This window comes from Mirounga angustirostris, unplaced genomic scaffold, assembly GCF_029215605.1.
Source record: "Mirounga angustirostris isolate CCGP_5_RB_7025 unplaced genomic scaffold, mMirAng1.0.hap1 SCAF_4, whole genome shotgun sequence".
Lineage (NCBI taxonomy): Eukaryota > Metazoa > Chordata > Mammalia > Carnivora > Phocidae > Mirounga > Mirounga angustirostris.
The window spans coordinates 151,122,292-151,147,975 of record NW_026991712.1 but is presented as its reverse complement, the minus strand read 5'-3'; the positions used below and the strand labels follow the sequence as shown (position 1 = coordinate 151,147,975).

Below are 25,684 nucleotides of genomic sequence, written 5' to 3'. Positions count from 1 at the left end.
AATGTGGCCCAAAGTTAAAGAACCATAATAATTTTAGAGCTTTAACTCTCTCTTTAGCAAAGATATGATTAGGATAGAGGATTCTATTGTTTGAAAAGTAATAGGTCTCATTTCTTAGGATTTAGTCTATTTCTGGATGCAATATGCAAGCTGAAGGATGTGCATGTGCTGTGCATAAAGAGGAAAACAGTAAACCCCTTTGGGAAATTAGAAATCCTGGCAGATTATACTGCTTTTAAGAAAATGTTTCCCTTCCTTCATATGAATGGACTATATTGCTTCAGAATTATCATTTGTTTTTCAGTGGTGTATGTTACAACCGTAAGTTACTGACAGGAGACACCAATAGAAGAATAAGTGGTTGTATGTCTATCTCATGGTAGCAGAGAGAGCTTGATAGGGGACCCAAAGTTGGAGTGCCAAGACTCAGTCTTGTAGATGTGGCTAAAGTCTCCTGCTGTGAGTTATACTCTTAAGACTCGGTAACATAGACTTGGAAAATGCATTTTGATAATTACTGTCTTATTGGAACAAGAGGATACTCCTATTGTCAGGTGAACCACTGGTTAGGGAAAGTGTAGGTTTTCCTAAGGTGGGTGAAGGGGAGAATATTGTTACTCTTACTGGGAAAAGCTGAAAAAGGAATTCTCTCATGGGAGTGTAAGTAAAACTAAGAAGCAAAGCTAAGAACTAAAGTTATGTCCTTAAGCAGCTTTCTGTGATGGATTTAACATTTTTTCCCACTTATCCCAAATCATGTTTAGCCAACAATATAGAGTTCTCCCATCTATTTAATTCATTCCAGTTAACCCTTAAACTTCATTAAACATTACATACACCTGTGTCATTACAAACAGTCATGTGCCAGTGGTGGTGTAGAGAATTAAGAGAATAGACAGTAAATTGGAGTGACTCTTCCTTGCACCCCTCTCCTGCTGAAGGCAGCATGCCAGTAACAGGAGTTAATCTAATCCCTAAATTCCAGATACTGACCACTGCCAGAAAAATGAATCTAATTGAAGTTGAGAAAAATGGCGAGAAGTAAGCAACCAATTGAAAGAGGAAACAGAATGGACTGACTTGGGAGGGAAAAATTAAACCAACCCTCCCTTTCTCCCAAGTATACTAGAAAAAGATGACCTGTTGGAAGAAGGCAGATAAATATTCAGTTATAAGCCTACGCTTTCATCTGCTTAAAAAAGTCATATCACTATATGTACAAAGTTTCTGCACTTTTCTTTTCTTTTTTTTTTAAAGATTTTATTTATTTATTTGAGAGAAAGAATGAGAGACAGAGCACGAGAGGGGTGAGGGTCAGAGGGAGAAGCAGACTCCCTGCTGAGCAGGGAGCCCGATGCGGGACTCGATCCTGGGACTCCAGGATCATGACCTGAGCCAAAGGCAGTCGCTTAACAAACTGAGCCACCCAGGCGCCCAGTTTCTGCACTTTTCCATGACTAGCTGTCTTAATAAAACAGAATGATAAATGATTTCTTAGGATTAGATGTTTATTAAGGCATATACATTTAGTTCTAATTTCATCAATACTCTCTCACTCAAAATATTTGAACAGGATTATTAAAAAAATACGTTGTTTGAAAATATAGATAAAGAAATTGTGGTTACAGACAGATTAATATGATCAGAATGAAAGAAAAATTAGTACACAGAAATATAAGCCAAAAAATTTAGCGAGTGCTGTAAAACTGGATCTGAGTTTCCCAACAGATTAAAAAAAAGGCGGGGGGAAATAGGATGAGTTACAAGAATCATTATTTTTAAGATAAAAACACCTTCTTGTACAAAAGAAGAAAAGCTTTTTCTGAAACTGAGGCCTGCGAGAAATGTCCCTCACAGATCTTTATAAAGGAAAGTAATATAGAGAACACACTCTATAATAAAAATAGTAAGTCACTTTCAATGGTTCCTCAAGGAAACCCAGCACATTATACTAATTCTTCAATCAGTAAAGAATACTTTCTGTTCTCAGATAATCTATTTGTATTATTTAATGACCACCAGATAACAAAAGCCAGCAAATTATACATATTTCTGTATATCTCTTAGAACTATACCATTGCTAGAGATATACCAGAATATATTCCTAATCTGGTCATTACACTGAGATTTCTAAAGTAAAACAAAAGCATAATATTCTTACCAAACCACACTGAAGATATCCAATATTTCCCTCAATATTTCCTCACCTGTGATTCTTTCACGTTTTCAACAGTAAAGTTGAACCAGACTCGGAAGCGTGGATTACAGGTATCCGGCCTAATGAATAAGTCATACTCAAATTCAGAGACCTGGTCTACCCGTCCAAGGTTACCTGGTGATAGAAATTAAAAGAACTGTGTTTTAATAGAAGTTCAGGCAGCTCAATAGCACATATATTTAAATATAGTGAACAATGAAAGCAACATTTGTCATTATTCAGTATTTCTACGTTCAGCATTCACAATCTATAAGGCTGCCAACTCTGAATACAGCCCAGGATAAGAGAAGCCTTCCAGCTAGTCCATGCTGGGGTACAAAAAACTCTTCTAGTACCTATCATTCAGATCTGTTTGTGCTAGGAGTGACAGTTATTAGACGGGGATGTTCCATGGAGCATGTGGCAAGCCCCAATAAACACAGGAAGAATCACAACCAAACTTCAGTTTCCTAGTTAGAAAAAAAGACAATAATACTTTATGTATTTTGTATTAAACTTTATACAAACTATGTCTACCTCTAATTTAATTTATTTCTCACAACAATGCTAAGCAATTTGTACTATTTTTGGTAATTTCCGAACTTCTATCAGAACATGTTAAAGGATATGTAGAGTAAGGTTAAAAACAAAAATTAGAAGTAGTTGCTCCATAAGAATAATGACAAATTCACAACGACCATGAAATAAATTTCCATTTTCTCCACCAACAGAACAGTTATATCAAAAATGTAGGTTTCAGGAGGAGCAAAATGGCAGAGGAGTAGGAGACCTAAATTTCGTCTAGTCCCAGGAATTCAGCTAGATAGGAATCAAACCATTCTAAACACCTACAAACTCAACAGGAAATTGAAGAAAAGAATAGCAGGAATTCTTAAACAGAAAAGCAACCACTTTCTGGAAGATAGGACGTTCAGAGAAGTGAATCCAAGGCGATATCTGCTATATGTGCTGCCGGGGCAATATTTGGGAAGATAGAGGGTGGGGGAGGGGGCCTCCATAAACCGCTACTGTCAAGTGATAGAGCTGCTGAGCACAAAATCAGAAATTTTAGAAGTTGGCTCTGGGGTAAGAGACATCGCTCCAGTGGCTAAGCGGGGGTGAAACACTCACTGGGGCACTGTGGTCTCAGGACCCGCTGCGTCACAGAAAGACGGGGGTACCTGAGTGTGGCAGAACTCCCAGGTATCAGAGCATGAAACTGGCTGCAGAGACGGAGCTGAGGAGTGGGCTTTCAGCTTGGGTTTGCCATAAACGGAAATCCGTAGCACAGTCGGGCTGATGCTCCTCCAGCAGGGACCCAAAAAGCAGCAGATACAGGGAGACAGCCCTTCCTCCCCCTGGGAGGAGCAGCGCAGGAGCACACCGCAGGAATTTGCTAGGTTTGGAGAATCCAAAAGGGGTAGGGTGCCAGAGATAGAAACGCTTGGTCACAGGCCAGGTGAGCATGGAGTGCGGCCGGAGACTGGGGAGCCGGGAGTAATGATGAATTTTCTCTGGGGGCTCACTGAGGAGTGGGGCCCCGAGCTCTCGGCTCCTCCGGGGCACACACTGGGAGGCCGCCATTTTCAATCTCATCCTCCAAAGCTGTACGGAAACCTTGCAGGGAACAAAAGCTCCCCAGAGCAAACTAAAGCAGATTACTTAGCCAGGAGCCCAGCAAGGGCGGGGCAATTCCGCCTCCCACAAAGACATTTGAGAACCACTACAATAGGCCCCTCCCCCAGAAGATAAGCAAGAACAGCCCGCCAAGACCAAGTTGACCGATCAATAAGAACAGCAGAACTCCAGCGCTAGTGGAATACTGCACATAGAATTCATGGCTTTTCTGCCATGATTCTTTAGTCTTTCGAAGTTAATTTTTTTAATTTTCTTTTTTTTCTTTTTCTTCTTCCCTTTTTCAACCAAAATCTTATCAATCTCTTTTTTTAAAAATCTTTTTTATTTTTCATTTTAAGAGTCATATTGTATCCCTTCATAGTAGTTAACCTTACTTTTGGTATAAATATATAAGTTGTTCTCTCTTTAAAATTTTGTGATACATTTTCTTCCAAAAGACCAAAATATACCCTAAATCTCTAGTGTATGGCTTTGTTTGAGTCTCCTGCCTAATCACATTCTCTCTCTTTTTTTTTTTTAAATCCAGTTCCTTCTTTTTTCAACCACCTTCTTAACTTATCAATTCCTATGTAAAAACTTCTATAATTTTCATCTTTACAGTCATATTGCATCCCTCCATCATATTTACCCTTACATTTGTACATATATAACTTTTCCATTCTTTAAAATTTTGGGAGTCACTTTCTCCTAACAGACCAAAATATGCCCAAAATATACTGTATGGCACTGATCTATGCACCAGCTTCATCATATTTGATCATATTCTGTTATATTTGTTTGTTTGTTTTCTATTTTTTCTTTTTCTTTTTTTTTTCTTTATTTCCCTTTCTTTTCCCACGGTTTCAGGTCTCTTCTGATTTGTTTAGTGTATATTTTATTGGGGTCACTGTTACCCAGTTAACATTTTGTTCTCTCATTCATCTATTATCCTCTGGACAAAATGAGAAGACTGAAAAAATGGCCTCAAAAAAAAGAACAGGAGGCAGTACTGACTACCAGGGACCTAATCAATATGTACATTAGTAAGATGTCAAAACTAGAGATCAGAATGATGATTTTAAAGATACTGGCTGGGCTTGAAAAAAGCATGGAATATATTAGAGAAATGCTTTCTAGAGAAAAAAAGAACTAAAATTTAATCAAGTTGAAATTAAAAAGGCTATTAATGAGGAGCAAATAAAAATGGAAGCTCCAACTGCTAGGATAAATGAGGCAGATGAGAGAATTAGTAATATACAAGACCAAATGATGGAAAATAAAGAACCTGAGAAAAAGAGAGATAAACAACTACTGGATCACGAGGGCAGAATTCGAGAGATAAGTGATACCATAAGACAAAACAATATTAGAATAATTGGCATCCCAGAAGAAGAAGAAAGAGAGAGAGGGGCAGAAGGTATACTGGAGCAAATTATACCAGAGAACTTCCCTAATTTGGGGAAGGAAACAGGCTTCAAAATCCAAGAGGCACAGAGAACTTCCTCAAAATCAATAGAAATAGGTCAACACCCCAACATGTAATAGCAAAACTTACTAGTCTCAGACACAAAGAGAAAATCCTGAAAGCAGCTCGGGAGAAGAGATCTGTACCTACAATGATAGAAACATTAGATTGGCAACAGACTTATCCATAAAAACCTGGCAGGCCCGAAAGGACTGGCATGGTATATTCAAAGCGCTAAATAAGAAAAATATGTAGCCAAGAATACTGTGTTCAGCTAGGCTGTCATTGAAAATAGGAGAGATAAAAAGCTTCCAGGACAAACAAAAACTAAAGGAATTTGAAAACATGGAACCAGCGCTACAAGAAATATTGAAAGGGGTCCTCTAAGCAAAGAGAGAGCCTAAAAGTAACATAGACCAGAAAGGAATACAGACAATATACAGTAACAGTCACCTTACAGGCAATACAATGGCAATAAATTCATATCTTTCAAGTTACCCTGAATGTAAATGGGCTAAATGCCCCAATCAAAAGACACAGGATATCAGATTGGATAAAAAAACAAGACCCATCAATATGCTGTCTGCAAGAGACTCATTTTAGACCCAAAGACACCCCCAGATTGAAAGTGAGGGGGTGGAAAACCATTTACCATGGTAATGGACACCAAAAGAAAGCTGGGGTGGCAATCCTTATATCAGACAAATTAGGTTTTAAACCAAAGACTATAATAACAGATGAGGAATGATACTATATCATACTTGAAGGGTCTATGCAACAAAAAGATGTAACAATTGTAAATATCTATGCCCCTAATATGGGAGCACCAAATTATATAAGCCAATAAATAACAAAAGCAAAGAAACATATTGACAATAACATAATAATAGTGGGGGATTTTAACACCCGCCTCACTGAAATGGACAGATCATCTAAGCAAAAGATCAACAAGAAAATAAAGACTTTAAATGACACACTGGAACAAATGGAGTTCACAGATATATTCAGAACATTCCATCCCAAAGCAACAGAATACACATTCGTCTCTAGTGTACATGGAACATTCTCCAGAATAGATCATATCCTGGGTCACAAATCAGATCCCAAAAGATTGGGATCATTCCCTGCATATTTTCAGACCACAGTGCTTTGAACCTAGAACTCAATCAGAAGAGGAAAGTCGGAAACAACTCAAATAGGTGGAGGCTAAAGAGCATCCTACTAAAGAATGAATGGGTCAACCAGGAAATTAAAGACGAATTAAAAAACATCATGGAAAAAAATGAAAATGAAAACACAACTGTTCAAAACCTTTGGGATGCAGCAACGGCAGTCCTAAGAGGAAACTATATAGCAATACAAGCCTTTTTCAAGAAACAAGAAAAGTCTCAAATGCACAACCTAACCCTACACCTAAAGGAGCTGGAGAAAGAACAGCAAATAAAGCCTAAACCCAGCAGGAGAAGAGAAATAATAAAGATCAGAGCAGAACTCAATGAAATAGAAACCAAAAGAACAGTAGAACAGATCAATGAAACAAGGAGCTGGTTCTTTGAAAGAATTAACAAGACTGATAAACCCCTGGCCAAACTTATCAAAAAGAAAAGAGAATGACCCAAATAAATAAAATCATGAATGAAAGAGGAGAGATCACAATCAACACCAAAGAAATAAAATTAATTATAAGAACATATTATGAGCAACTATATGCCAGCACATTAGATAACCTGGAAGAAATGGATGCATTCCTAGAGATGTATCAACTACCAAAACTGAACCAGGAAGAAATAGAAAACCTGAACAGACCTGTAACCACTAAGGAAATTGAAGCACTCATCAAAAACCTCCCAACAAGCAGAACACAGGGCTAGATGGCTTCCCAGGGGAATTGTACAAAACATTTAAAGAAGAATTAATACCTATTCTTCTGAAACTGTTCCAAAAAATAGAAATGGAAGGAAAACTTCCAAATTCATTTTATGAGACCACCATTACCTTGATCCCAAAACCAGACAAAGACCCCATCAAAAAGGAGAATTACAGACAAATATCCCTGATGAACATGGATGTAAAAATTCTCACCAAAATACTAGCCAATAGGATCCAACAGTACATTAAAAGGATTATTCAGCACGACCAACTGGGATATATCCCTGGGCTGCAAGATTAGTTCAACATCCACAAATCAATCAATGTGATACAATACATTAATAAAAGAAAGAACAAGAACCATATGATCCTCTCAATAGTTGCAAAAAAAGCATTTGACAAAGTACAGCATCCTTTCTTCTTCAACACTCTTCAGAGCATAGGGATAGAGGGTACATACCTCAATATCATAAAAGCAATCTATGAAAAACCCACACGACTATAATTCTCAGTGGGGAAAAACTGACAGCTTTCCCCCTAAGGTCAGGAACGCGGCAGGGATGTCCACTATCACCACTGCTATTCAACATAATATTAGAAGTCCTAGCCACAGCAATCAGACAACAAACAGAAATAAAAGGCATCCAAATTGGCAAAGAAGAAGTCAAACTCTCACTCTTTGCAGATGATATGATACTTTATGTGGAAAACCCCAAAGACTCCACCTCAAAACTGCTAGAACTCATCCAGGAATTCAGTAAAGTGGCAGGATATAAAATCAATGCACAGAAATCAGTGGCATTTCTACACACCAACAAAAAGACAGAAGAAAGAGAAATTAAGGAGTCGATCCCATTTACAATTGCACCCAAAACCATAAGATACCTAGGAATAAATCTAACCAAAGAGGCAAAGGATCTGTACTCAGAAAACTATAAAATACTCATGAAAGAAATTGAGGAAGACACAAAGAAATGGAAAAACGTTCCATGCTCATGGATTGGAAGAACAAATATTGTGAAGGTGTCAATGCTACCTAGAGCAATCTACACATTCAATGCAATCCCTATTGAAATACCATCAACTTCTTTCAAAGAAATGGAATAAATAATCCTAAAATTTGTATGGAACCAGAAAAGACCCCGCATAGCCAGAGGAATGTTGAAAAAGAAAAGCAAAGCTGGTGGCATCACATTTCCGAACTTCAAGCTCCATTACTAAGCTGTAATCATGAAGAGAGTATGGTACTGGCACAAAAACAGACACATAGATCAATGAAACAGAATAGAGAGCCCAGAAATGGACCCTCAACTCAATGGTCAACTAATCTTCGACAACGCAGGAAAGAATGTCCAATGGAAAAAAGACAGTCTCTTCAACAAATAGTGTTGGGAAATTGGACAGCCACATGCAGAAGAATGAAACTGGACCATTTCCTTATATCACACACAAAAATAGACTCAAAATGCTTGAAAGACCTAAATGTGAGAAAGGAGTCCATCAACATCCTAAAGGAGAACACAGGCAGCAACCGCTTTGACCTCAGCCGCAGCAACTTCTTCCTAGAAACATCGCCAAAGGCAAGGGAAGCAAGGGCAAAAATGAACTATTTGAACTTCATCAAGATAAAAAGCTTTTGCACAGCAAAGGAAACAGTCAACAAAACCAAAAGACAACCAACAGAATAAGAGAAGATATTTGCAAATGACATATCAGATAAAGGTCTATTATCCAAAATCTATAAAGAACTCATCAAACTCAACACCCAAAGAACAAATGATCCAATCAAGAAATGGGCAGAAGACATGAACAGACATTTTTCCAAAGAACACATCCAAAGACACATGAAAAAGTGCTCAACATCGCTCGGCATTAGGGAAATCCAAATCCAAACCTCAATGAAATACCACATCCTCCGACAGATGTTGGAGGGAATGCGGTTGAAAGGGGAACCCTTCTACATTGTTGGTGGGAATGCAAGCTGGTGCAGCCACTCTGGAAAACAGTAGGAGGTTCCTCAAAAAGTTGAAAATAGAGCTACCCTATGACCCAGCAATTGCACTACTGGGTATTTACCCCAAAGATACAACGGTAGGGATCCGAAGGGGTACGCGCACCCCGATGTTTATAGCAGCAATGTCCACAATAGCCAAACTATGGAAAGAGCCAAGAAGTCCATCAACAGATGAATGAATAAAGAAGATGTGGTATATATATATACAATGGAATATTATGCAGCCATCAAAAGGAATGAAATCTTGCCATTTGCCACAACGTGGATGGAACTGGAGGGTATTATGCTGAGCAAAATAATCAATCAGAGAAAGACATGTATCATATGACCTCACTGATACAAGGAATTCTTAATCTCCAGAAACAAACTGAGGGTTGCTGGAGTGGTGGGGGGTGGGAGGGATGGGGTGGCTGGATGATAGACATTGGGGAGGGTATGTGCTATGGTGAGCGCTGTCAATGGTGTTAAGACTCTTGAATCACAAATCTGTACCCCTGAAACAAATAATACATTATATGTTAAAAAAAAAAAAAAGAAGAAGAAGCTGGCAGGAAGGGAAAAATGAAGAGGGGGAAGTCGTAGGGGGAGACGAACCATGAGAGACTGTGGACTCTGAGAAACAAACTGAGGATTCTGGGGGGAGGGTTGAGGGATGGGTTAGCCTGGTGATGGGTATTAAAGAGGGCACACACTGAATGGAGCACTGGGTGTTATACGCAAGCAATGAATCATGGAACACTACATCAAAAACTAATGATGTAATGTATGGTGATTAACATAACATAATTAAAAAAAAACTTTTTTTTAAATGTAGGTTTTCAGAGGGGAGGTTGTGAGGGAGGGTGAAATAAGTAAAGGTGATCAAGAGTACATTTATCTTGATGAGCACTGAGTAATGTATAAAATTGCTGAATCATTACATTGTACACCTAAAACTAATATAACACTGTATGTTAATTATATTTCAATTTAAAAAAACAATATGTTTAAATTTAGGTGTGACATCCATTCCTTGTATCTCCTCTCTTTGACTTCTATTCTTTTTTTTTTATTTTTTTAAAGATTTTATTTATTTATTTGAGAGAGAGAATGAGACAGAGAGAGAGAGCATGAGATGGAGGATCAGAGGGAGAAGCAGACTCCCTGCCGAGCAGGGAGGCCGATGCGGGACTCGATCCCGGGACTCCAGGATCATGACCTGAGCCGAAGGCAGTCGCTTAACCAACTGAGCCACCCAGGCGCCCTGACTTCTATTCTAATGAACATTGAATTGCCCATAATTGTCACAATGGGGTAGGATAAAAAAATTAAAAAAGAGTCTGGTGAATTACCAAGCCAGAGAATCAACATCTGAAGCAAAGTAAATATGACTACAGACAGGAACAAGGAAAGTGATTGAGAAATCAATATTCTATTGCAACTGAAGAGCATAGCAATATCCTGCTTTAAAATAAACTCTAGGGTGTCTTTCTCCAAACGAATACTCAGAATTGAACTTTACCCTTAAATAATACCAAAGTTTTCAATTAATTCTTTTACTAGTTCTACTGGCATATTACTTATTTTACTGAGCACCAATTGTGTTGTCACAGATGGAATACGAGCATGGGAATCAGCAGACTTGAATTCTAGCTCAACTGACTCACTGTGCAACAACAGGTAAGTTATTTAGTCTCTGAGGGCTTCATCTACTAAATGAGAATATTGAGTTAACTAATCTTGAAGGTTCCTTTCAACTGTACCATTCTTTGGCTCCCTGAATCTAGGATTAATCAGGCAGTGATCCAAGATAATAAGACAATCTTCCCCTCAAAACCTTATCAATTAACCTTGGATAATTTTATCTGCTCTCTAAAATTTGGCCTACAAAGCCAGACTTATTCCTCCTTCCAGAACTGAAACAATCAGTTACCTCCAATTAAGAATACACACATTGAAAAAAAAAAATGCATTGATAGGAAAGTTCAAATATGAACTAATTAAAACCAAAAACTTTTATTTTACTTTTTCTAGTTTCAATTGTCTTCAGAATTCACAAGGAGATTCCTCAATTAAAATGGTTCTTTCAATTATTATCACGCAAAAATATTTGCTAAGCCCTATGTCACAGAGGGCAGAATACTTATTGCACAGTGGCATTGAACTTTCAATCAGAGATCTAGGCTCAAGTTTTACTTTTACCACTTACTGAATGACGTTGGAAAACTCAGTTAACTTCATCCAACCTCTGTTTTTTCAACTATAAAGTAAGGATTATGTTAGTAAAAATATGAATATTTATCTCTTGGTAATTATTATGAATATTAATTTTCAATTGAAAATATTTTATGAGCATTTCTACATGCCACATACTGTCCAAAATGACAGGTGTACTAAACTATTCAATTCTCACAACAACCCCTGTGAGGTACAAACCAATACTATCCTCATTTTACATTTGAGAACACCAAAGGACAAAGATATAAAATAACTTATCCAAAGTCATATAGCATGTAAGTAAGTAAGAGTCAGAGTTGGGATTTCAATTCCAGCAATATGACTCTAATCACTAGACTAACAGCTCCTCTACGTAACATAGATGGTTGGAAGAATACAGAGATAATACAAATTAAAAGTATATTATCAGTTATACTGATTAATGAAATTACTACCTTTAAAAAAAACAAGAGGTAAAAAAACACTACATTTTTAAAAATTTTATTATGTTATGTTAGACACCAGACACCAGACACCAGACATCACAGACACAGTTTTTAATGTGGCGATCCACGATCCACTGTTTTCATATAACACCAGTGCTCTATGCAGTACGTGCCCTCCTTAATACCCATCATGGGGCTAACCAATACCCCCTCCCCCCTCCCCTCTAAAACCCTGTTTGTTTCTCAGAGTCCATAGTCTCTCATGGTTCATCTCCCCCTCCGATTCCCCCCCACACTTCATTTTTCCCTTCCTTCTCCTAATGTCCTCCATGCTGTTCCTTATGATCCACAAATAAGTAAAATCATATGATAATTGACTTTCTCTGTTTGACTTATTTCACTTAGCATAATCTCCTCCAGTCCCATCCATGTTGATGTAAAAGTTGGGTATTCATCATTTCTGATGGCTAAGTAATATTCCATTCTATATATGGACCACATCTTCTTTATCCATTCATCTGTTGAAGGGCATCTTGGCTCTTTCCACACTTTGGCTATTGTGGACATTGCTGCTATTAACACAGGGGTGCATATGGCCCTTCTTTTCACTACATCTGTGTCTTCAGGGTAAATACCCAGGAGTGAAATTCCTGGGTCATAGAATAGCACTATTTTTAATTTTTTGAGGAACCCCCAGACTGTTTTACAAAGTGGCTTTACCAACTTGAATTCCCACCAACAGTGTAAGAGGGTTCGCCTTTCTCCACAACCTCTCCAATATTTGTTGTTTCTTTCCCTATCCATTTTCGCCATTCTAACTGGTGTAAGGTGGTATTTTCAATGTGCTTTTGATTTGAATTTCCCTGATGGCTAATGATGATGAACATTTTTTCATGTGTCTGTTAGCCATTTGTATGTCTTCTTCAGAGAAGTGTCTTTTCATGTCTTCTGCCCATTTCTTGACTGGATTATTTGTTTTTTGGGTGTTGAGTTTGAGAAGTGCTTTATAGATCTTGGATACCAGCCCTTTATCTGTAGTGTCTTTGCAAATATCTTCTCCCATTCTGTGGGTTGCCTCTTTGTTTTGTTGACTGTTTCCTTCACTGTGCAGAAGCTTTTAATCTTGATGAAGTCACAAAAGTTCATTTTTGCTTTTATTTCACTACCTTTTGGAGATATATCTTGAAAGAAGTTGCTGTGGCCGATGTCAGAGAGGTTATTGCCTATGTTCTCCTCTAGGATTTTGATGGATTCCTGTCTCACATTGAGGTATTTCATCCATTTTGAGTTTATATTTGTGTATGGTGTTAGAGAATGGTCGAGTTTCATTCTTCTGCATGTGGCTTTCCAATTTTCCCAGCACCATTTATTGAAGAGACTGTCTTTTTTCCATTGCATGTTTTTTCCTGCTTTGTCAAAGATTATTTGACCATAGAGTTGAGGGTCCATATCTGGGTTCTCTATTCTGTACCATTGGCCTGGATGTCTGTTTTTCTGCCAGTACCATGCTGTCTTCGTGATTACAGCTTTGTAATATAGCTTGAAATCAGGCAACGTGAAGCCCCCAGCTTTGTTTTTCTTTTTCAACATTTCCTTGGGGATTCGGTGTCTTTTCTGATTCCATACAAATTTTAGGATTGTTTGTTCCAGCACTTTGAAAAATGTCATTGGAATTTTGATCGGGATGGCATTGAAGGTATAGATTGCTCTGGGTAGCACAGACATTTTAACAATGTTTATTCTTCCGATCAATGAGCATGGAATGTTTTTCCATCTTTTTGTGTCTTCTTCAATTTCTTTCATGAGTGTTTTGTAGTTCCTAGAGTATAGATCCTTTACCTCTTCAGTTAGGTTTATTCTGAGGTATCTTATCATTTTTGGTGCCTAGGAAAATGGAATTGATTCTCTAATTTTTCTTTCTACAGTTGCTTTGTTAGTGTATAAGAAAGCAACTGATTTCTGTGCATTGATTTTGTATCCTGCCACATTACTGAACTGCTGTATGAGTTCTAGTAATTTGGAGGTGGAGTCTTTGGGTTTTCCACATAAAGTATCATGTCATCTGTGAAAAGAGAGAGTTTGACTTCTTCTTTGCCAATTTGAATACCTTTCATTTCTTTTTGTTGTCTGATTGCTGTTGCTAGGACTTCTAGTACTATGTTAACAATAGTGGTGAGACTGGGCATCCTTGATGTGTTCCTGATCTTAAGGGAAAGGCTCTCATCTTTTCCCCATTGAGGATGATAGTCGCTGTGGATTTTTCATAGATGGATTTCATGAACTCGAGGAATGTTCCCTCTATCCCTATACTCTGAAGAGTTTTTATCAGGAAAGGACACTATTTTTTTTGCCATCTAAATGTTACTGGTTGAGAAATTAAACATTAATGTACATTTCAACATTTAAAGGAAAATTTTAATTTTGTTTTTAATTCTGGAACAATATTAATGGGTTTTGATAAATAATAACATGTCTGAAAATTGCTACTATAAATGCTATCTAATAATAAGGCACCATTTGTGTCTAAAACTTTACACTTTCAAAATTAATTGACATGCTTTATTTTATTAAAGCCTCACCATGATCCCATGATAAGTAATTGAAACAAATAGATGTTTAGTGCTTTGTTGAGTTCATACTTTAAGCACCAGGGCAACACCTTGAAATAAAGATTTCTAACTCCATTGTGCTATCTTTGGAAAATACCATAGCCACAGTCAATACATTCATCCATCTATTCAGTCAGTTATTAATTCAAAAAGTACCATGTTATGTGTTGTAAGATAGAACAGATAATAAATCAAACAGATACAGTCTTTGCTTTCACTAAGTTTATAATCTCAAATAATAGTAAGCATCTGGACTTTGATCTCATGTCACTACCATGTTGACCTTCATTACCATTCCTATGAGGAATATCTTCTCTGTGTGTATGAATAAACAATTCTTTCTTCATATTACCTCTAATATCTCAACAAAGTGCCAATTTTTGACCTTCTGAAAATGGCTTTTTGTAAATAAACTAACAATGCCTCTATATCATTTGGTTCCCTTCCACTTATATGAAAAGCAAGAAAGAAAACAAACAGAAATTCAAAATACAGGACAAATACAATGTAGATTTTAAACAGAAGTACGTCAGTAAGTGTGTTAAATACAAATTGACTAATTATCACAGATAAAGACAAAACTTTTATTGTGGATGAAAAAATTAACTATATATTGTTTATACATACAACTTTACATTTAAGAGCATAGAAAGACTGAATAATAAAGGAATGAAAAAGTTATATGAGGAAAGCACTCTGGAAACAAGTTAATGTAGCTATATTTGAATCAGACAAGGTAGGCTTTAAATCAAGTAACATTACTAGAAATGAATGGAGATATTTCATGATAAAAAAAAAGGATAATTCCATCAAAAAAATATAAAAATCTTAGAGGTATGTACATCTATTAACAGATCTCCAAAATGTGTAGATAAAATTTGACAAAATAGAAGATAGGAACAAATTCAGAATTACACTGAGAAACTTCAACACACCAAAACCACAAACTGAGCAAAATCAAGAAAATAGAAAGAATGGAGACAATTTGGCTCATCATTCTAATTATAAAACATTTCATATTTATACAACTATGTGTGTGTGTATGTATTCTTTTCAAATGCATATGACACATTTACCAAAATTGACCATATAATGGTCCATAGAGTAAGTCTCAAAAAATTTCAAAAGAAAAAGAAAACAAATTTCAAAGGAATTTATACTATACTGCATATGTACTCATATCATAGTTATAGTACTTTAAATAAATTAAATATAATAAATATATGACAATATGGGATGTAGCTAAATCCATTCAAAAATAGAAATACATACACATATACATACACATAAATATAGATGATCCATTTTCATTGATTTATATATATGTCTGAAAATAAATTATCTAAGCTTACAACATAAGAAACTTTAAAAACTTTTTATATTTTGGGCGCCTGTGTGGCTCATGTGTTAAACGTCTGCCTTCAGCTCAGGTCATGATCCCAGGGTCCTGGGATTGAGCCCTGCATCAGGCTCCCTGATCCACAGGAAGCTTGCTTCTCCCTCTCCCACTACCCCTGCTTGTGTTCCCTCTCTCACTGTGTCCCTTTCTGTCAAATAAATAAATAAAATCTTTTTAAAAAGTATTATATTATTAATATAATAGTTAAAAGGGAACAGAGAATTGAAAACAGTAAATAGTAATATTATCTGTTCTATTTTACAAAACATAACATGGTATTTTTGAATGAATAACTGATTGAACAGATGAATGAATATTGAATATTGATGTGGCTATGGTATATTTTATTTCAAGATCTCACCCTGGGGGCGCCTGGGTGGCTCAGTCGTTAAGCGTCTGCCTTCGGCTCAGGTCATGATCCCAGGGTCCTGGGATCGAGTCCCGCATGGGGCTCCCTGCTTGGCAGGGAGTCTGCTTCTCCCTCTCCCACTCCCCCTGCTTGTGTTCCCTCTCTTGCTGTGTCTCTCTCTGTCAAATAAATAAAATCTTTAAAAAAAAAAAGATCTCACCCTGGTGCTTTAAAGTATGAATTTAATGAAGCATTAAACATTTCTGATTTTCAATAGTAGTAAAAGAGAATAATATTACATAACTTTTATGCATCAAACAAGCAAAAGAAAAAGGCAACAAACACATAATGAACTATTTATGGCAATACATTAAAAAATACAGAAAAATACATGAAATACACAATTTCTTATAAGAACAAACCCAACTAAAAAAATCAATCCAATTGATGAATCCAATTCATTTTAACAAAATGAAAAACAAATATGTTGTATCAATAAAAGCAGAAAAAGTATTTGATAAAAAAAATAACATCTCTACTTTTGGCACAGCCATGTTGGAATAGCCATTAAGAGATTAGCCCCACTGTAAAGAATTATAAAGCAGGTAAAATATATGAAACAACTCTTTTCAGGCATTAGAAAATAAGCAACATTATACAGCAATACCAGAAAAGAGACATTCACAAGATGAACTCCCACACTAGTATGTTGAAGCAGGTGAAATCTGTGGAGTACGTCATCAGACAGTAGGAAAATATACATGGTGGTGGTGGTGGTGAATGGGTAAACCAGAAAACTCTGAGATCATTTCCTATAAGTCAAAGGCTCAAAGCTAGGCAGGCACACACACACAGTGAAACTACATTAGTTTTATCAACTCTAACATAGTATAATGTTGAAAGCAAAACAGATATACTAGAGATAAAACTATGCTGGGTAGTAGGGTGTGGGGAACCCAGTACAACCAGAATTGAAGAACTTTTGCCCCTGTAGGCATAAGACCCAGTTGATAGGGGCGCCTGAGTGGCTCAGTCGTTAAGCGTCCGCCTTCAGCTTAGGTCACGATCTCAGGGTCCTGGGATCGAGCCCCGCATCAGGCTTCCTGCTCTGCGGGAAGCCTGCTTCCCCTCTCCCACTCCCTCTGCTTGTGTTCCCTCTTTCGCTGTGTCTCTCTCTGTCAAATAAATAAAAAAAAAGACCCAGTTGATATACCAGTAGGGACATCCCCTAGCAATAAAAGCCATGCCCTGAGGAAAAATTATTCTATATTTTCCCTAATAAAATGGAAAAACAACCCCTGATAAAATCTCCATAGGAGACAAAGTTTGGGCCCAAGTTAAAATAGTTTGGAAATGCCTAGGTTTTCCACCAGATCTACATCAATGAAATTTAAAACCATGCATACAGAAGTTTAAGGTGATCAGCCTTGAAATAAGCAAATGAACTGCCTTCTACAATAAACACTAATACACTCAAAAAGATAACAAAATCAACTCTCTAAAATGTATCTTTGATTCTGTCCATTGTACAATCAAAACATACGAGACACTCAAAGATATATATCACCCATAATCAAAAGGGTGAAGGGAAACAATATAAATCCACACTGACATCAGTTGTACTATTTAGCAGAAAAAACCCTTTAAATCTATTATTATAAATATTGTCAAAGAACAAAAACATGTTAATAGAATTAAAGAAAACTGTAATTTTCATATTTAAAAAATATGGAATTTCTAAAGAAACAGAAATGCCTATAAACACCAAACAAAAATTCTTTAAGTAAAAAGCACAAACGTGAAATGAAAAATTAAGTGGATGGACTTAACATTAGATTAGAGAGGGTGAACAGTCAATGAACTTGAAGATAGATGAATTAAAAAAATCATGTGATCTAAATAATTGAGAGAAAGAAAACTGAAGAAAAATTAACTGAGGCCTAGAAACTTGTGGAATAACAAATGGTCTACAACACATGTAAATGGGTCTGAGAAGAAAAGAATGAGCAGATAGAAGAAAAAAATTGTTTTTAATCATGCCAAAATTTCCCAAATATAAATTTAAAAATGACTTAGATACCTTTGAATCTCAAAAAACCTTATGCAGAATAAACAGAAAGAAAACTCAACCTAAGTACATAATAGTCAAATTGATAAAAGCCAAACAGAAACAGAAAATATTAAAAGCAACCAGAAGAAAAGCCATAAAAAATAGATGTGAACAACACCAAGAACAATTGACTTCTAAAAATAACCATTAACTACTTTTTATGTATTTATTTTTTTATTTTGCTTTTTATTTTTATTTTTTTAATTAACATATGATGTATAATTTGTTTCAGAGGTACAAGTCTGTGATTCGTCAGTCATACACAATTCACAGCCCTCACCAGAGCATGTACCCTCCCCAATGTCCATCGCCCAGCCACCCCATCCTTCCCACCCCCCTCCACTCCAGCAACCCTCAGTTTGTTTCCTGAGATTAAGAGTCTCTTATGGTTTGTCTCCCTCTCTGGTTTTGTCTTGGTTCATTTTTCCCTCCCTTCCCCTACGATCCTTTGACCAACAGACACATGAAAAAGTGCTCAACATCACTCGGCATCAGGAAAATACAAATCAAAATCTCAATGTGATACCACCTCACACCAGTCAGAATGACTAAATTTAAGAAGTCAGGAAATAACAGATGTTGGTGAGTATGTGGAGAAAGGGAACCCTCCTACACTGTTGGTGGGAATGCAAGCTGGTGCAGCCACTATGAAAAACAATATGGAGGTTCTTCAAAAAATTGAAAATAGAGGTACCCTATGACTCAGCAATTGCACTACTGGTACTTACCCCAAAGATACAAATGTAGTGATCCAAAAGGGCACGTGCACCCTAATATTTATAGCAGCAATATCCACAATAGCCAAACTATGGAAAGAGCCTTGATGTCCATCAACAGATGAATGGATAAATAAGATTTGATATATGTGTATATATATGTATTATACAATGGAATATTATGCAGCCATCAAAAAAATGAAATCTTGCCATTTGCAACATCCTGGATGGAACTAGACGGTATTAAGCTAAGTGAAATAAGTCTATCAGAGAAAGACAGTTATCATATGATCTCACTGATATGTGGAATTTGAGTAACCATTAACTTCTAAAAAGAACATCTAAAGTGATGAAAGAACAAAACTCTCAAGCCAGAATTCAATATCCAGTGAAAACATACTTAAAAATGAGAGTAAAATAAAACATTCTCAGATTAGTTAAAACTGAGAGAATTCATTACCAACAGACATGTACTATATGTAAAGCTAAAAGAGGGAAAATTATATTAAATAGAGCTAATACCTATAAGAATAAATAAATATCATTAAAAATACTAAATAATTGCATAAATTTAAAAGACTGCTTTTATTTGTCTCATAATTTTCTTATGCAGTAATTCTTCAAGCTTTTAAAAATGGTATTTTAAAGTCAGTTTACAAAGTACAGAGAAGCAGAATATATGGCAAAATACCAACAAGAGTTGAAATGATAAATAGAATTAGACTGAAATGAGGGTAACTACATTTGTGAGATGGAAACTACAAAGTAGGAAGAACTATGAGAACAAAAAGGAAGTAGTAAATACAAGTTCAAGATACCAAACGTGAGGTATAAATTTGAAGTGGTAAAATAAGGACCTAAAAAAGGGTTTGGTAAGTTATCAAGACATGAGCAAGACATGAAAAAAATTAAATACATATTAATGTGCAAAAGTTACTCATCTGAAAAGGCTGTATATGGTATGATTCCAACCATATGACATTCTGGAAAAGGCAAAGCTATGGAGATCACAGGTTGGAAAAAAGAGAAATTAAAAGGCAGGGAACAGAGAATATATAGGGTAGTGAAAATATTCTGTATGACTATAATAATATAAATGTATAATTATATATTATCCAAAACAATAGAATATATAATACCAAGAGTGAACCCTAATGTAAACTATGGAATTTGGGTGATTATGATGTGTCAATGTAGGTTCATTAGTTGTAACAAATACCTAAACTTACTCTAAAAAATAAATATTTAAACAAAATATTGTAAAAGTTTGATAAATTGAGTGAATATTGTTTTAGAGCAATATAAATAGTTCTACTAAGAATCCAAAGAAAAACTTTTTTTTATTATGAAGTCAGTAAAACAGTAACAAAGTAATAGAAACAGAAGGGGCAATAAGAAAATTAATGAAAAGATAGCTCATTTAAGCCCAACATATCAATAATTACATTAAATAGAACAGATATATGAATAGAGTAAGTATCCCAATAAAAAGCAAACATTGTTAAATGGGAATTAAAAGGCAGAGCCAACAAGATACAAGTAGTCTAAAATTTCAATAATTTTTTAAAGGATTTAACACTTTCTTTTTCCACCTATGAAAAAAGAATGATCCACACTTAGACATATTATAAACTGTCAAAAGACAAAGACAAAAAGAATCTAACTCTGCAACACAGAAGCAACTCATCACTTAAAAAGAATCCTTAATAAGATTAATGGCTGATTGGGGCACCTGGGTGGCTCAGTCGTTAAGCGTCTGCCTTCCGCTCAGGTCATGATCCAAGGGTTCTGGGATCGAGTCCCTCATCGGGCTCCCTGCTCGGCAGGAAGCTTGCTTCTCCCTCACCCCCTCCCCCTGCTTGTGTTCCTGCTCTCACTCTCTCTTTCTCTGTCAAATAAAGAAATAAAATCTTAAAAAAAAAAAAAAAGATTAATGGCTGATTTATCATCATGAATAATGGAGGTCAGAAGGCAGTGGAATAACACAAAGTGCAGAAATAAAACACTGTCAAACAAGAATTTGATAGCCAGCAAAAAATATTCTTCAAAAATGAGAAAGTTAAGACATTATCAGATCTTAAAATCTGCTCCACAAGAAATACTACTGGATATCCTTGTGGCTAAAATGAAAGAACAGTAGAGCATAACTGAAATCTACATGAAAAAATAAAAGAGCATCAGTAAAAATAACTATATAATAAAAGACAGTATAAATATTTTAAGATTGTAGATGTTTTTCTCCTACTGATATAAAAGACAACCACATAAAGCAATCATTATAAATCTGTATAGAGTATATATAATCTATTCAGATGTAATTTGTATAACTGTATATATATGATATATGTATAGTATATATATTATTGAAAGTAACTTATTAATTAGAACTATGCTGCTATCAATTAAATCAAGTTCATTTTAATCCTCAGGGCAAGTAAGGAAAGAAATTTTAAAATACAGTAAAAAAAATAGTAAAATCAGTAAGAAGGGAATTAAAATGGTACACTAGATAATATCTATTTAACACAAAGAAGGCAGTAATGGAGGAATAGATGGGGAAAGACATAAAACATACTGAAGGTGGCAGCAAAGTAATCTAAGCTTCTCAATAATTACAATAAATGTAAAAAGTTTAAACACTCCAATTAAAAGGCAGAAAATGTCAGAATAGATTTTTTTTAATGAACCAACCATATGGTGTCTGCAACAGATGCACTTTATTTTTCTTAAGATTTTTTTATTTATTCATTTGAGACAGAGACAGACAGCATGAGCAGGGGAGAGAGGCAGAGGGAAAAGGAGAAGCAGACTCCCTGCTGAGCTGCGAGCCTGATGCGGGGCTTGATCCCAGGATCCAGAGACCAAGACCTGAGTGAAGGCAGACACTTAACCATCTGAACCACTGGGCCACCCCGGAGATGCACTTTAGATACAAACTAACAACTAGATTGACAGTTAAAAGGAAGGAAAATAAACATACTAAACACAACAAAAGAAAGCTGGAATACCCATTCTAATATCAGAAAAATAAACATTAAGACAAAAGTTGTCAGAGGGGCACCTGGGTGGCTCAGTCATTAAGCGTCTGCCTTCGGCTCAGGTCATGATCCCAGGGTCCTGGGATCGAGCCCCGCATCGGGCTCCCTGCTCAGCGGGAAGCCTGCTTCTCCCTCTCCCACTCCCCCTGCTTGTGTTCCCTCTCTTGCTATGTCTCTCTCTGTCAAATAAATAAATAAAATCTTTAAAAAAAAAAAAAGACAAAAGTTGTCAGAGACAAAGGAGGTATTTTATAATGACAAAAGAATCCAACAAGACATAACAAGTATAAATATACCCAACAACAGTCCCAAAATAAATAAAACAAAAACCACTCAGAATTAAACTACTTTTTATATTAATTTTTCATACTGGGAGGAGGTCACTGATTTAAACGATATATGGGAATTTAAAACATAAAACCACTGCAGAGAACCACAGTTACAATTTAGGAAGACCATCTTATCTGCTCTTATGTATTGAAAAGATCAAAAGCCTCAGACTAAGACAGATAGATTAGAATCCTAGCACCACTCCTTACTAGTTTTAAACTCTGGGAAAATTTAACTACTCTTGACCTCAGTTTTCTTGTCTTTCAAAGATAAAATATTTTCATGGTAGTGTTATTATCAAATGAGATTATTTACATAAATTACATAGCCAATGCTTAAGCCCAAAAGTATGTGAGTCACCTTTGAGTCTTAATATCATACTTAATAACTAAGTATACCCATCAAAGAATCCTTTCAACTATATCTATACTCCTAACACTTTGCACTACTTGCACAGGTATCACTTTGATCCAAGCTACTATATTCTCCCACCTGGATTGTTTGTAACTGGTCTCCTTGTCTGCTCCCCTATATTCTATTTTCAACACAATGTTCTATTTTCAACACAATAGACAAAGTAATCTTCCCAAAACATAAAAGAGATCATGTCACAACCTGTTCAAAACCCTCAAGAGGTTTAGCACTTATTTCAGAGTAAACCTGATGATTCTAAAAGATTCTACATGAGGAGGGCTTGACTGGCTCAGTCAATTAAGCATCTGACTCTTGATTTCAGCTCAGGTCATCATCTCAGGGTCCGGGGATCGAGCCTCCCAGCCCCCCATCATTCTCCACTCTCAGCTAGAAGTCTGCTTGAGGATTCTCTCCCTCTGCCCCTCCTCTTGCTTATATTCTCTCTATATCCCTCTTTCTCTCTAGCTTTCTCTAAAATAAATTAAAAGTAAAAAATAAATTTATTTATTTTTTATTTATTTGTTTATTTATTTCTATGTGATCTATCTCCCTTTCACCTGTCTGGTCTTATCTCCTATTGTTTTAATACCACTTGACCTCCTTACTATTTCTCTTATTTGTCAGGCACACCCCACAAAGTTTTAAGGGATTGTCAATGGCTATTCCCTTTTCCTAAAATTCTCTTTCCCCACATTTTCACATGGTTGAATCCCCAACATCACTCAAGTTATTGCTCAAATCTCCTTTCTTCAATGAAGCCAACCTGACCACCATATTTTATATTGAAAAACACTCTTTTACCACATTCCTGATTCATCTCACCTACTCTAAATTTTCTCACAGTGTCACCATTTTCAATTATACCCTAAAAATTACTTATTTTTATGAGTATTGTTTATTTTTCTCCTCTCTGGTAAATATGTAAGCTCAGGAATGTTTTTGTTTGGCTTACTATTATACCTTTAGTACTAGTATCTAGCCCAAATTCGGTACTCAATAAATATCTGTGAAATAAATGTAAACATAAAAGCAAATTCCCAAACATGTTAAGTAATATAAATAGCAGTTATTGTGGCAACATTTTGAAGGTCTATTTCAAAGCAGAACACATGCTGAGCACTGGAAATACAAACATGAATAAGTACTTGTCTTCATGGAGCTTATAATCAAGCTGGAGAAATAATCACACAAGTGGATCATTTCAATTCAAGCGTCAAGTGCTTATGATGTAGAAACTCCCAGAGGAAATCACAGGATGCTGGGCAAAAGTGAATTATTGTTATATCGACAATAGAGAAACATAAGCTGGTAAAAAAAAAAAAAAAGCCATAAAAATCTCCAATAATGGATATTTAAAATTGTGAAACTTCTTTTATTTTTCTGTTTGTCCAGTGAAAGTTATCTTGAGAAGTCAGTCAATTTAAATAACATTTATATTTAGCCTTAAGATCTTGTTGTTGTTTTTTTTTAAGATTTTATTTATTTATTTGACACAGAGAGACACAGCAAGAGAGGGAACACAAGCAGGGGGAGTGGGAGAGGGAGAAGCAGGCTTCCCACGGAGCAGGGAGCCCGATGCGGGGCTCGATCCCAGGACCCTGGGATCATGACCTGAGCCGAAGGCAGACGCTTAACGACTGAGCCACCCAGGCGCCCCAAGATCTTGGTTTATTTTAAGTAAAACCTTGTTACACATTTTACTTTATTTTCCAGAACTTATTTGTCTTCTTTATTTTGGCTGTATTTTCTTTTTTCCAAGAATATAAGGGAGTTCTCCAATCCCCCTCCAAAACACAATCTCTCCTTACAGAGAAACATATAAGCTTTCTGTTTTCAGAAAAGAAAAAAACTATATGCAAAAATGTATTCCTCTACTTTCTAAAGGACTCTGTTTTCTCAGTTGTTTTCTTCAGATCTTTTATTTGACACAAGAAATTTTAAACTGAAAACTATCTAAATTATCTAGGAAGAAGACAAAAATCAGTGTATAAGTACATTCACAATTAAAATGCCCATTGGAGGATGCCTGGGTAGACGAGTCAGTTAAGCATCTGAATCAACATCGGCTCAGGTCATGATCTCAGATTCCTGAGATTGAGACTCAAGTGGGGCTCTGCACTGAGCAAGTAGCCTGCTTGAGATTCTCTCTCTCTCTCTCTTTCCCTCTGCCCCTCCCCCCATTCGTGTGCACTCTCACTCTCAAAAAAACATTATTTATTGGGCGCCTGGGTGGCTCAGTTGGTTAAGCAATTGCCTTCGGCTCAGGTCATGATCCTGGAGTCCCAGGATCGAGTCCCGCCTCGGGCTCCCTGCTCAGCAGGGAGTCTGCTTCTCCCTCTGACCCTCCTCCACCTCATGCTCTCTGTCTCTCATTCTCTCTCTCTCAAATAAATAAAATCTTTAAAAAAAAACCCATTATTTATTTAATTAAAAAATAAAATGCCCATTGGAACTGGTGAATTGAGATTAAGTGTCCTTACAACTGACCCTCTACAGCCTCTTTAAGTTACATGATTCTCTGAAAGAAGAAACCCCAAATCATACTAGTATCACTGAAATATGAAAGAAAGAAGAGGAGCCCTTGAAAATAGAGGGAAAGCGCGCCTGGGTGGCTCAGTCGTTAAGCATCTGCCTTCAGCTCAGGTCATGATCCCAGGGTCCTGGAATCGAGCCCCGCATCAGGCTCCCTGCTCCGAGGGAAGCCTGCTTCTCCCTCTCCCACTCCCCCTGCTTGTGTTCCCTCTCTCACTGTGTCTCTCTCTGTCAAATAAATAAATAAAATCTTAAAAAAAAAAAAGAGGGAAAAAAATAACCTCATTACACTAGAAAATTACCAAATGTCATGTGACTTTCCCATCCTGTCCAATCTATTAATTTCCAAAATTTCACCTTCTATAACAAAGTAACCCCATTGA

General features: G+C 36.3%; 1 protein-coding gene across 1 annotated transcript in view; it reads right to left on the bottom strand.

Moving 5' to 3' along the window:
• The window catches only part of AGBL4 (AGBL carboxypeptidase 4), a 1,423,919-nt gene that overhangs the window by 1,146,179 nt on the left and 252,056 nt on the right, over positions 1-25,684 (bottom strand). Inside the window, exon 3 of the mRNA XM_064589176.1 lies at positions 2,208-2,332. Coding sequence (XP_064445246.1) covers positions 2,208-2,332 — 125 coding nt within the window. The remainder of the gene's footprint in view (positions 1-2,207; positions 2,333-25,684) is intronic.